General features: G+C 45.4%; 1 protein-coding gene across 1 annotated transcript in view; it reads left to right on the top strand.

Annotated features, from left to right (window-relative positions):
* Nucleotides 1-293: 293 nt before the first annotated feature.
* Nucleotides 294-13,990, top strand: part of FHIP2A (FHF complex subunit HOOK interacting protein 2A) — a 47,301-nt gene continuing 33,604 nt past the window's right edge. Inside the window, exons 1-2 of the mRNA XM_060171224.1 lie at nucleotides 294-673; nucleotides 8,319-8,397. Of these exons, the coding sequence (XP_060027207.1) occupies nucleotides 629-673; nucleotides 8,319-8,397 (124 nt within the window). The 5' untranslated portion in view covers nucleotides 294-628. The remainder of the gene's footprint in view (nucleotides 674-8,318; nucleotides 8,398-13,990) is intronic.

The following is a 13,990-nucleotide window of genomic DNA, read 5'->3' as shown; positions in this document are numbered from 1 at the left end:
TTTCCTTAGGCCTTCTGAGTGATTACAGACATGCCAGCAAAATCGGCCTCTTGCTTCCGCTGGAGACACAAAATCGGGCGAGAACGGCTGGGTTCTTTTTAAATGCAAGGACAATTTTTTAAAAGACCTGTAAGCAGGGCTTTGCCCTCGGCGGCCACAGGCCAGGAGAGGGCGGTGGCTGCGCCCCAGGCGACCTGCGGCCTCCCGGAGCCTCCCGCCCCCTCGGCGTCAGGCCGCCCCGCCGCAGGGCAGCCTGGCTGGGCCTCCCGGGCCGGGGCGGCGCCCCCTGCAGGCCGCAGCGGGCAGAGCGGGCGGAAGGACCCCGCAGCCGGCTGCCACGGTGTCTCCGAGCTGAGCCGCCGCCGCGGGCAGAACGTCGCGGGACCCCGACAGCGCGCCCGCCGCCCTCGTCGCCGCCCGCCGGGTCCCCTCGCTCGCCGGAGCCGCTGCGCCGCCCGCGCCGCCCCGAAGCCACCGGGCGGGGCCCGCCTCGGCCTCTGCTCGTCCTCCCCGCCCCGCACCGGCCTTCACTCTGGAGCGGCCCCGGCAGCCGCAGCAGGGGCGGCGGCGGCGGATCGAGGAGCTCTCCAGGTCGTCCCGGGAGCGGCTGCTGCAGTCCCGGGACAGGATGTTCTCCAAGTTCACCTCCATCCTGCAGCACGCCGTGGAGGCGGTGAGGCCGCGGGCTGCGGGCGCACGACAGGCCGGGGATGGCGGCGGCCTACGCTCCCCGCCGGCGCGGGGCAGCCGGCGGCCTGGGAGCCGGAGGGGCGGACGCCGGGGGTGGGGGGCGCCCTGACCCGGGTCCGAGCCCTCCCTGCCTCCGGGGCCTGCGGGGGCCGGCGTGGACCCTCTCCCTCCAGCCGCGGGGTGGGCGGGAGGTGCCGCCCGGCCGGCGTCTGCGGGCTCCCTCCGATGGGGGCCGGGGTGTCGGGGTGCACCCGGCGGGGTCCCAGGAGGGCGCCCCCAGACTCGGTGGCTCGGGGAGCAGGGCCCGGGCCCAGGCCGGACAAAAGAAGCGGCCGGCCCCGCCGGCCCCCCTCCCCCCAGGGCTGGTTCTGTTTTGCTTGGCTCTGGGAGGGCGGGTGGGCAGGAAGGTGCGCTCGTCCCCGCCTCGGGGTGCCCCCCGCACCCCGCACCCCGCTTCCTCTGCTCGCCGGCTCTGGCTTGTGCGGGCCCAGCGGCGAGCACCGCCGCACCCGGGTGGCTGGTGTGGACCTGCAGTTTGCGGGGTCTCCCGGTCTAGACCACCCGCCACCAGCTCCTCACCCATTTCTGCCCCAGACCATCTGCTTCCTTTTTTCTCTCCTCTCCTCTCCTCTCCTCTCCTCTCCTCTCCTCTCCTCTCCTCTCCTCTCCTCTCCTCTCCTCTCCTCTCCTCTCCTCTCCTCTCCTCTCCTCTCCTCTCCTCTCCCCTCCCCTCCCCTCCCCTCCCCTCCCCTCCCCTCCCCTCCCCTCCCCTCCCCTCCCCTCCCCCTCTCTCTTTTCTTTTCTTTTCTTTTCTTTTCTTTTCTTTTCTTTTCTTTTCTTTTTTTGTCTTTTCCTGCACCGACCTCGTTTGTCCTGCAGTTGTACTTTTTCCTTTAGACACCAGCCTAGAAATATTCAAATATCCCAACAGTATCATCCTATAAGAGAAAATCGGGGTGGAGGGGGTCTTGCAGAGTTCATAGGAAGGGATCTAGACCTTTTACTTTCTTCTGGCTGAATTGCTTTCATTTATAGGTGCGTGCTTTAAAAGCATGATTATTACTCGGCTACTTTTTTTTTTCTTAATGTCATCTATCTAGGTCTATCTATGGATAGGACACTTTTATTTATTTTTTTAATATTTATTTTTATTTATTTATTCCCTTTTGTTGCCCTTGTTGTCTTATTGTTGTAGTTATTATTGTTGTCGTTGTTGTTGGATAGGACAGAGAGAAATGGAGAGGGGAGGGGGAAGACAGAGAGAGGGAGAGAAAGATAGACACCTGCAGACCTGTTTCACCGCTTGTGAAGCGATTCCCCTGCAAGTGGGGAGCCGGGGCTTGAACCAGGATCCTTATGCGGGTCCTTGTGCTTAGTGCCACCTGCGCTTAACCTGCTGCGCTACAGCCTGACTCCCCGGATAGGATACTTAAATCCACGTTAGGTATTTATTAAAATCAAGTTACAGTTGAACACTTAACCCCCCCAACCTCACCCCACCCCGGCCAGTAGAAATAAAGTGGGTTTAGAAATGTAACCGTGGAAATAAAACTCGAGTACAATTATCGTTTTAAGTGATAGCATGGGAATGTGCAATGCTAATTTGAGCTCTACTACAAATTCTTGGGGAGACTGGTGTATCCAGTCCAGAAAGACCAGAATTTTCATGAATGAGGAGCAGTCGTATGTATGGAGAGGACGATTTTTAAACCTAACAGCTTTCTTGTTAATACGCAATCTACAGCATATGTTTAAATAATTCGAATGTATAAAAAGCAATGACGTTTACATGATTTGTCTACTTAAAATACCAAGAATATCCTAATTTTAATCTTGAATATAGTCTAATATTGACATAATTAGAAATAAAAGATGGGTTCCATTTTTTATAAGCATTACCAGACTGTTGTTTACAGAAGCAAGTATTTAGAAAAAGACAGATGGTTCTTTTTAATTTAAATTTCTATTTATTTTTTTTTATTTATCGGATATAGACAGCTAGAAATCAAGAGGGAAGAAGGGTGATAGGGAGCGAAACTGAGAGACACCTGCAACACTGCTTCACCACTCACAGCTTTCCCCCTTGTGGGTGGGGACCTGGGGCTTAAACCTGGGTCATTGCACATTGTAACGTGTGCTCAACCAGGTGCACCACCACCCTGCCCCAAACACATGGTTCTTGTTACTGTTCCAGTAGAGAGTCATTTTTGTGTTTGTCCTAAGGCCTGTGTTTCCAGTCTTCATTATCTTTTTTATAATTGTACTTGTTAGCATCTACCAAATTAACCACATAAAATGACTCTGACTCTGATACTCAGGTTCTCTGCTGAGGTTAGTAAGAAAAAAAAAAACTGGCAGATTTTATTTACCTGGTCCTAACTACTGCCTTGCGCTTTCAAAAGCAGTGCTTTTATTTGCTTTAAGTTAATGTTTTCAGCTGTGGTACTTCCCACACTACCATGAGGTTAAGTCTCATGAAAGTGTACTAACTTTCCCACTAACTTTGATCCTTCTCTTTTGACAGTAAACTCTTACTTAGTGATAAATAAGACAGCCAGAAATCAAGAGGGAAGAAGGTGATAGGGAGAGAGAGACAGAGAGACACCTGCAGCCCTGCTTTTCCACTTGCAAAGCTTCCCCTCTGCTGAGGGACTGAGTGCTCAAACCTGGGTCCTTAACACTGTAATATGCGCTCAACCAGGTGCGCCACCACCCAGCCCCATGTAGCATTTTTTTAGATTTATTGTCATAACATGCAGAATTATGCAGGGGAATGAATTATATATAGATGCTGACATCTTCATCTTCTTCATTTGTATTCAGGTCTGTGATTTTTTTTTCCGACTATTTTAGTATAGTAACTTCCTAGGGTTTTTTTTTTTACTCAATTGCTTCAGCCTTCAATTAATTTTTTTAAGGGTTGGCCAGCTGTTTATTCATCTTGTTTAAACAAGGTTTAAAGATAGTTTTCCTTACTGTTTAACTCGTGGTTTCTCCTAACTTTCTGTTAATTCCTTAAAGTAAAAAAAAAAAAGGAAAAAGGAAGCATAACTATTTTTGCAAGTGTGTTATTAAGCTGATTCATTTGGCAGAGAAGAGAAATCCACACCTTGAACAGAAAGAAAAATTGTAAATGTAATTTCTGCCTCCCTCTTTCAGAAGTACTTGTTATCTGCAGTGTAGAAATGATTAGCCAATCTTGGGAGCTGAATCTGTTCTGTTAGCTAGCTGCCACATGTTACACATCTGAAGTCAGGCCTTACAGTTAGTTCTAAAGTTGGACTGAGCCCTTTTAACACAGCTTCTCCAAAGGATACTTGGGATATTCTCCAAATAAAACACCTTCTAGTTAGTTAGTTCAGTATTTGTTGAGAGCCTGGTCTGTGCTAGGTTAAGGTGCCAGAAGCTGTTCCAGATAGTTCCACCCTTTGAGGACAGAGTTGCTTCTAAAGGTTAAAGGGCAGTGTCAAAGAAAAGAGTCCTACCTTTTTTTTTTAAAGTTTTTTTTTTAATTTCTTATTTTCCCTTTTGTTGCCCTTATTGCTTTTTATTGTTGTTGTAGTTATTGTTGTTGTTGTTATTGATGTTGTTGTTCTTAGATAGGACAGAGAGAAATGGAGAGAAGAGGGGAAGACAGAAGGAGGAGAGAAAGACAGACACTTCACACCTGTCTGTGAAGTGACTCCCCTGCAGGTGGGGAGCCTGGAACCCGGGATCCTTAAGCTGGTCCTTGCGCTTTGCACCACGTGCGCTTAACCTGCTGCCTTACCATCCGACTCCCCCCCCCCCTTTTTTTTTTAAAGATTTTATTTGTTAATGAGAAAGTTAGGAGAAGAGGGAGGAAGAACTAGACATCACTCTGGTACATAAGCGAAGATAGTCTAGGTTTTTAGATACAAGCATTGTTTCTTTAGGAAAAGAAATTAGCTGACTTTAGGTGCTTGTAGGAATTTGTTGTGGAATAGCCTCCTCCAGCTATCTCAGTTCTAACTACTACAGAATTCACTGGTTAAAGAGTGGGACTTGAAGACTACACATAATTGGCAACTTGGTAGCAACTGCTGTGTTGTCCATTTATTCACTTTGTAAATATTATGGAATACTAACTGTCATCACTGAGTTGAAAACCAAGAATTTGGTGATGAAAAGAGAGCACAAGCTCAGCCCTTGCAAATCTATTGTAAAGTGGAAGAGGTGGATACTTCAACAATTACAAGCTTGGAAAGAGTCAGGAACCAGTTGGAAGGAGCTCCGAAGGAAGTGAGTTTGTGTGGAAAGGACCGTGGGCAGGAAGTCTGCCTCAGCAAGCAATACCCAAGTTAGGCATACATGGCAATTTTGGTTTGAGATAGCGATTGCCTGCGTTTTCAAAACCTAATTAATTTATTTTCAACGAAGCCTTTATGCATGTGCAATTTTGCCACTCAAGGCCACTTTTCCACTTGGAGAAAGAGAGACAGAGTCAGACAGACAGACAGACAGACACAGTCAGACAGACAGATGGAGACACATCATAGCATTGGCTTTTCTTCCAGCACCGTTGCACCATTGTTCTCTCATGTGGTGCAGGGGCTCAGACTTGGGGCTCACGTACGGCAAGGCATACTCCCTTCTAGGTAAGCCATCACGCTGGCACCTGCGATGCTGGGAATCCAACTCAGGACTTCATATTTGAGAGTCCAAGGCCATATCTATTTTTCCAACTCCAGGGCCACAAAAGTTGTAGTTCTTTTTTTTTGTTCTTTTTTTTTTTTTTAAATTTCCTTGGAGAATTTTGACAAACTACAGTATTTACACTTAAGAAGCTGGGTTCATTTCTTGAAATAGCAAATATCATTTAAGCTTAGGTTAGTCAACTAACATTTAACTATGTAATGTTGTTCTGTCAAAACCCAAAAATAATTTATATATTTAATTTGTAATAGTATTGATTTTATTTAGTCAGCACTGTTCACTTCTGGCTTATGCTAGTGCTGGGGACTGAATGGTAGCTCAGACATGAAGATCTTTTGGGAGGCTGGACAATGGTGCACTTGGTTAAGTGTGCTTTTTACCAAGTGCAAGGAACCAGGTTTGAGCCTCCACTCCCCACCTGTAGAGGTGAAGCAGGTCTTCAGGTGTCAGTCTTTCTCTCTCCCTCTCCCCTCTCAATTTCTTTCTGTCCTATTGAATATAATGGAAAAAAAAGAAAAATGGCCATCAGGAGCTGTGACTTCATAGTGCTGACTTTGAGCCCCAGCGATAGCCCTGGGAGAAAAAAAAAACTTTTTGCATAACCATTATGCTATCTTCCCAGTCCTAAATGATTAATTAATTACTATTATTATTTACCGCAGTAGTGCTGAGCTTTGACTTCTATAGTGGTGCTGGGGATTGAACCTGGGATGTTTGCTAGTTCAGGCCGGAAAGTCTGTTTGCATAATCATCATGCTAGCTTCTCAGCCCTGTTTATCTATCTATCTATCTATCTATCTATCTATCTATCTATCTATCTATCTATCTATCTATCTATTTTTACCAGAGCACTGCTCAGTTATGGCTTAGTGGTGCCAAAGATGGAACCTGGAACCTTAGAGGCTGAAGCATGGAAACTGTTGTGCATAAACATCATGTTATCTCCCCAGCCAAAGAAAAGAAATTGTGTCTGTAATGGAAAGGCTTCTCAGTGGCAGATCCGCTCACTTGGGTAGTGTGCTGGTTTGTTATGTGTGTGTTCCATGTTTGAGCTGGGTATCCCCCACATTGAAGGAAGCTTTGGCACTGTGGTTTCTGCCCCTCTGTCTATATTTAAAATTAAAAAAAGGGGGGGGGAAGGAAGGACTTTTGAAGACAGGTCTGACTTTTTCATTGTATTTTTAAATTTTTTATTTTAAAGAGAGAGAGACAGAGACAGACACCAGAGCATTGTTCAGCTCTGGCTTATAGTGGTGCTGAGAACTGAACCTGGGACTTCAGAGCCTCTGGCATGAAAATCTTTTGCACAACCACTATACTATTTCCCCAGCTTTCATTATATATTTTTCTGAAAATAAGATGAATACTTACATTCTCTTACCCCAGTACTCTTCAGAGTGGCATGAATTGGCATAAAAGAACTGGCACTGGGTGTTGATGATTGCTGATAATTTTTCAAGTTCATTTTTTCCTAAGTACAGAGACCGGTGTTCAGGTTAGACCCAGTAGTTTGGGAACTGCTTTGATGGGGTTTTGAACTTTGAGGTCTCTGCTAAGGGACACCAAGAAATCAGAATGGAAAAGCAGCATGGGAGTAACCAGACCTTTTAGATCATCTGTTTAGATGAAGTATATAAAAGTGGGCGATCACTCCGCCGCCTTTGTTGAAGATCCCAGATTAGAAACCTGTGGTCTTTCAGTTAGCTGGGTCAACACTGCTTTCTGACCAACATTTATTGATGTTAGTAGGACAGGGGGAGTGCTCTGACTCTTTTTAGAGACATAAAGCATCCAGGACTTTTTTTTTTTTTCTGTCCATTTAACACACATCTGAAATACTCACAGGCTTGTTATGAGATGCCAGAAGGTGTATAATTTTGGTTGTCAAACTTATGAAGTAAATTTCAAAGCCAAAATGTAAAGCAGTTTTGACTTTGTGGGACTTGGACTGGTGGTCTCTTGTTCACATAGTTACTTAGCTGAAAGTACGCACTACCTAGTCCAGACTTTTTAAAGTTTTACAACTATATGTCACTTAATGAAAGGACGTTTTTAATCGGATTGTGAAGTTGACTTTGGTACCTGTTTCCATAGTGATGATGTGTAACTCGTTACATAGAAACTTTTTACTCTTTTGCATTTCAAAGTCCTAGGTACAAAGATCCCTGGTTATTGATCATTTCATGTCACTGACACTTCAGCAACAGAATATGGTGTTTTCATGTAATGCTCTCACATTAGTTACTAGTTTAAGAGAAGGGGAAAGCAACCAGGGCTATAGCTTAATAACAGTGTTGAGAAATATGCTTTTAAAAATGATTTTATTTATTTATGAGAAAGATAGGAGAGAGAACCAGAGCGTCACTCTGATACACGTGCTATATTGAGATTGAACTCAGGACATCATCTCAGCTTGAGAAATACAGTGCTTTATCCACTGCGCCATCTCCCAGGCCACTGGAGTCATTTTCTTTTTTTTATAAGATTCTTTTAAAAAAATATTTATTTATTTATTCCCTTTTGTTGCCCTTGTTTTATTGTTGTAGTTGTTGTTGGATAGGACAGAGAGAGTTGTTGTTGGATAGGAAATGGAAAGAGGAGGGAAGACAGAGAGGGGGAGAGAAAGATAGACACCTGCAGACCTGCTTCACCACCACCTGTGAAGTGACTCCCCTGCAGGTGGGGGGCCGGGGCTCGAACGAGGATCCTTAAGCTGGTCCTTGTGCTTTGCGCCACGTGCACTTAACCCGCTGCACTACCACCCGACTCCCTGGAGTCATTTTCATCTCCATAGATCTCACTCATTTAATGTCTGGCGAATAAAAATCTAATAAAAGTTCAACCTTTCCTTTTTTATTCTGCTTTTGTATCATAGGTGAGTAAGTTGTTATACTCTGTGGATAACTTTTATTGCCAGATTCTTTAATTGTTGTGGTCTTTTTGTCTTTGTACAGCTTGCACCTTCTCTTCCTCTACAAGAAGATTTTGTTTACCACTGGAAAGCAATCACTCACTACTACATAGAGACTTCAGGTGAGAAATAGTGCCAGCGGTAACGATGCAGGGGAATTTGTGCAAAGCTAAAAATGTATATAGTTCAAGTAGTTTGCAGAGTTATTTTTATTTTAAATCTGTGAACAATTTATTTTTCATCCTTTTCGATTCAGGCACCACACACACACACACACACACACACTCACTCACTCACTCACTCACACACTCCTCCAGCTCCATGGGAAGTGCCATGGCTCCAGGGAAAGTCCCAGGCTATAGTATTCCTCCTCATTCTGTCTGTCTATCTGAATGAGAAACTTGGCCTAGAAGTGATTAAGTGGCACAAGGGCAAGTCAGTGGTTCTTCCCCACTTCCCAAAGAAATGTGTGCAAGTAAGTCTCTGGTGGTAGTACAGCTTCTTCTTCTTCTAGTGTTTGCCCTTCTTCTGTAGCCAGTCAACAGCGTCAGGTTGAGCCTGATGTAAAGTTTCGAGACCTCCTTTGAATCTGGAGAGGTGGCAGTCGTTGACTATGTGGGTCATAGTCTGTCTGTAGCCGCAGGGGCAGTTCGGGTCGTCTCTGGCTCCCCAGCGATGGAACATAGCGGCGCACCGGCCATGGCCTGTTCGATAGCGATTGAGGAGGGCCCAATCATAACGTGCTAGGTCAGAGCCGGGTTGACGCTTACAGGGGTCTGTGATGAGGTGTTTGTTCTTTACCTCAGCTGACTGCCAACTCTGTTTCCAAGAGACTGGAACAAAGAAGTTCAGTGTAGGCGTAGGGGACCAGATTGGGTGACGAGACGTCAAGCGTTGGACAGGGTGGGCGAAGATATCCGCGTATATTGGCAGGTCCGGTCGAGCGTAGACGTGGGAAATGAACTTAGATGATGCCGCATCCCGACGAATATCTGGCGGGGCGATGTTGCTAAGAACTGGCAGCCATGGAACCGGGGTGGAACGGATGGTTCCAGAAATGATCCTCATGGAGGAATATAATTTGGAATCGACCAAGTGGACATGGGGGCTACGGAACCATCCTGGGGCACAGTATTCTGCAGTGGAATAGCATAATGCCAGAGATGATGATCGTAGTGTGGAAGTGCTTGCACCCCATGAGGAGCTGGCCAGTCTTGCAATGATGTGATTCCTCGCGCCCACCTTTGCTGCAGTTTTTATGAGATGTTCGTGAAATGACAGAGTGCGATCGAGAGTAACGCCAAGATAGACTGGCTGGGCTTCATGCCGGATTCTCGTATCTTCAAGCTGCACATTCAGCTCACGTGAGGCCGAGGCATGGTGTAGATGGAAAACAGATGATACCGTTTTTGCAGTGCTAGGGATTAGTCGCCATTTTTTACAGTAATCAGATATCAGAGACATCTGATAGTAGTGCAGCTGATGAGAGAGAACACACATTACCGTGTGCCAAGGCCCAGAGCCCCTCCTGTTGGAAGAAGCTTTATGAGTGGTGAAGCAGTACTGCGGTGTCTTTCCATCTCTGTGTCTCTACCTTTTTTTTCTCCTCTGTCTCTCAAAAAGTCCCAAGGATAATCCTGATGGCCATAAAGATAAGTAAATAAATAAGGATGAGGAGGTGTGTCTATGTATGAGAGGCCTCTTATTCTAGGTACTGGTGGGTAAAGCAGCTGAACAAGGAAGCAAAGACTAGACAGATATGCAGTGTGTCAGGTGCTGCACGCTGAGAAGAAAGTGAAGCAGACTTAGGGGTGGAGAAAAGAGTGACTTTGAGGAGTAGGGTAGGTTCTTGACTAGTTAAGGACAGAAAAATCCTTACTGTCCACAGTGACTTCTGAACGCAAATCTCAAGCACAGAGGAAGCGAACTTGGGGTTCCTTTGGAAGAGGACTCAGTGCATAAACCCCGGGGCTGGGCACACAGCCACACAGTGTGCTTGCCATGGTCCAGGAACATCTAGGAAGTATGGCTCTGGCAGAAGGAATAAGGAGAAAAAAAAAGGGGTGGGGGGAGTGTGTGGCATCTGGCAGGTGGGGTGCAGACTTACCTAGGACCTTGTAAAGCACTGTCTGCCTTTTACTCCAAGGTGGAAAAACTGCTAAAGGGTCTTAAGCAGAAGTATCACAGAATCTGTTTTACAAGGGCCCACTCTGGCTTCGGTGAAAACATTTTTTAAAAATATTTTATTTATTTTTTTTTATTAATGAGTGGGATAGGAGTAGAGAGAGAAAGAACCAAACATCACTCTGGTACATGTGCTGCCAGGGATTGAACTCAGGACCTCATGCTCGAGAGTCCAACACTATCCACTGTGCCACCTCCCAGACCACCGGTGAAAACAATTTTGTTTGAAGGGATGTGGAGGCAAAGCTGGTAGAAGCGTGAGGGTCCAAGATGTGATGGCGACTCAGGCAGGGAGGGTGTAGTAAGAGATTTTATTCTGGGCTTGCTCTGAAGGATGCTTTACTAATGAGTCGGGTACTGAGGATGAGAGAATAAAAGTGTGAATGTGTTTAAAATTTTGGGCTCAAGTGGTTGGAAAAATAGGAGGAGCTACTGACTGAGAATAGGGAGACGGCGAGAGGAACAGACCTTCAGGAGTACTCTGAATGGGCTGAGTTGAAAACGCTCATTACATATATCCACGTGGATCTATATTATTGGAACCAGCAATCTGAAAATAGAAATGTCAATGTGGAATTGCATAATAGCAGGATTTAAATCCTCGAGAGTGGATGAGATCATCTCCAGAGAGAGGATCATTAGAAGGTGTGCGTTCAGGAGCTGGACCTGTGTGCTCTGTGTGTAGAGAGGTCAGGGAGATAAAAATGTTGGGAAAGGAAAGCTCGCTCTCACTGGTGAGATAGAAGGTAGCCAGGTCTTAGAAGCTGGACAAGAGGGAGATTAATTGTGTCGAATGCTGCTGGTGTCAAATTAATGAAGGTTAAGTGTGGATCTTTGGAGTTGGCCATGGGGAGCTCATTAGTGCTCTTGATAAGACGATTTTAATGGCAAGATAGTAAGAGAAGACCTAATTGGAATACATTTAAGAGAGAGCAGGTGGAGAACTTGAACAGACTATGTATATTGACTGCCCTTGAAGACTGTCAGTACAAAGGGAACTGGAAGTGGAGCTATTGCCAGAGGAAGAGAGGATGTCATGAAGGGTCTTACATTTTTGAAAATAGTGCAGTTTTTGTATTTTTAAAGGTTTATTGTATCTAATTTGAGACATTTTCCTCTGAGAAACAAAAGAAGCCAGAACACCTCACTATTCTGTGCTATGCTAGGCATCAAACTATTAGCTCCAGCCACGCAAGTCTCACTCACTGCTAGTTGGATAGAGTCATGTACAGCTAGATGTGAATGTAGTAATAGGAAAAGGTGGACAGTATAGGGTCGAATGTCCAAGAGGAGACTTAGCTTTAAAAGACTCATGGACCATTCATCCATAGGAATTAGGTGAGTGACTCAGAGATAGCTCAGTTTACCTTGTTTGAGGATCTGGGCTTGAGCTCCCAGCACCACATGGGAGAACCATGCATGGGAGCCTCAGGACTGGTGGGCTGGTGCTGTAATACTCTCTTCTCTCTCTCCCTGTTTGTCGCTGTCTGAAATTAAAAGGGGTCGGGGGAGAGTCCACCTAGACATTGGAATCATGAAAGTGCAAAGCCTTGGTGCTGGTGCCATAAACAAATGATTTAGGTAGAAAACAGAACATATGTTTGTAAGAGAAGAAAGAAATATGTTTGTTTGTTTGTTTCTCAGTGAACAGGAAGACTAGCCCATGAATGCAGAGAATTATGAATAAATTAGGCTAGTGATTAGCATACTTTTTTTTTGCTTCCAGGGTATTCGTGAGCCTGCACTACGAATCCACTGCTCCTAGAGGCCATTTTTCCCATTTTTGTTGCCCTTGTTATTGTTATTGCTGCTGTTGTTGAATAAGACAGAAACTGAGAGGAGGGGAAAACGGGGAGAGAAAGATAAGACACCTGCAGACCTGTTTCATTGCTTGTGAAGCAACCTCCCTGAAGGTGGGGGGCCAGGGGCTTTAACTGGGATCCTTGCATCAGTCCTTGTGCTTCGAGCCATGTGCACTTAACCTACTGCTCTACCGACTGGCCAGCCCAAACTTTTTCTGTAATGGGCCCAGTGGTAAATATTCTAGGCTTTGTGGGCTCCTTAGTTTTCTGTTGCAGCTACTCTGTTCCACTGTTGTAACACAAAAAGTCATCACCAGTATGATGAAGAATGAGAATTCTCTCTTTTCCTTCCTCTCTCTCTCCCCCCTCCCTTTTTAAAAAAATACTTTATTTTATTTTAATGAGAGAAAGATAAAGGGAGAAAGGAAGGAAGGAAATGATGGAAGATTTCCCCCTCCCTCTTTAACACAACTTAAAAACAAAACAAACAGATGAGCTGACTGAATTTATCTCACTGACTGAAGTTTTGCAACCTCTGAGTTAAGGAAATACAGTAGCACTGCTCCAGAGCCCCCTCGGGTTCCCCTCTGGAAAGACAAACACCTCGGGATGTGCAGATTGAACACCTGCCATTTAATTGACAGGAAATGTGAAAATAGTTGATTTGGAAGTTCTTTTACTAGAAAAAAATTGTATTGGTGCAATAAGTAAAAGTCAGACTATGCAAACACTGATATATTTCTGTACATGCCTACTGGTCCATAGACACTGCTGTAGACGTAGATGTATAACAGATGCCTTCATAAAATAGCATTTCTCACTTCATCTGGATGCTTAAACAAAAGCTCTAGAATGACATATTTTGAGAGGAGCTGCCTTTTTCAAATGAGTATTCTTAGCTCTTGTGAGTCTTTTGCTTCTCCATATCTTTAAGAAAATGCATATTTTCATAACAGTAGCTACTGGGTGGTGGCACATCTGGTTAAGTGCGCATGAATTGAAGTGCACGTGGACCTGGGTTCAAGGCCTCACTCCCCACCTGTAGGGGAGAGTTTCACAAGCAGTGATGTAGGTCTTCGATGTCTATCTCTCTCCTCTATTGTTCCCTCTCCTCTCAATCTTTCTGTCCTATCCAATTAAAAAAAAAAAAGAGGGAGGGGAATGGCCCCCAGGAGCAGTGAATTCATAGTGCCAGCACCGAGCCCCAGTGTTAACCCTGGTGGTAATAAAATTCTTTTTTTTTTAAATGAGAGGAAGGAAGGAAGATAAAATGTTTTAAGATGAAGATGTTAATATTTTTCTTTGTTGGGTTACCACTTGGTTGGTTGCCACTTGATTGAGTTTACTCATTACCCTGAGGAAGGACCTGGGTTCAGGCTTCCAGTCCCCACCTGTAAGGGACAAGTTTTTCACTTTCTCTCTTAAAAGACCCTTCACTATTTCTTTTTCTTTTTTTTTTAATATTTATTTTTTTTATTTATTCCCTTTTGTTGCCCTTGTTGTTTTATTGTTGTAGTTATTATTATTGTTGTTGTCGTCATTGTTGGATAGGACAGAGAGAAATGGAGAGAGGAGGGGAAGACAGAGAGGGGGAGAGAAAGATAGACACCTGCAGACCTGCTTCACCGCCTGTGAAGCGACTCCCGTGCAGGTGGGGAGCCGGGGTTCGAACCGGGATCCTTATGCCGGTCCTTGTGCTTTGCGCCACCTGCGCTTAACCTGCTGCGCT

This window comes from Erinaceus europaeus, chromosome 14 (assembly GCF_950295315.1).
Source record: "Erinaceus europaeus chromosome 14, mEriEur2.1, whole genome shotgun sequence".
Classification (NCBI taxonomy): Eukaryota; Metazoa; Chordata; class Mammalia; order Eulipotyphla; family Erinaceidae; genus Erinaceus; species Erinaceus europaeus.
Note: the sequence above shows the minus strand (reverse complement) of the source record. Positions and strands in the feature narration are given on the sequence as shown.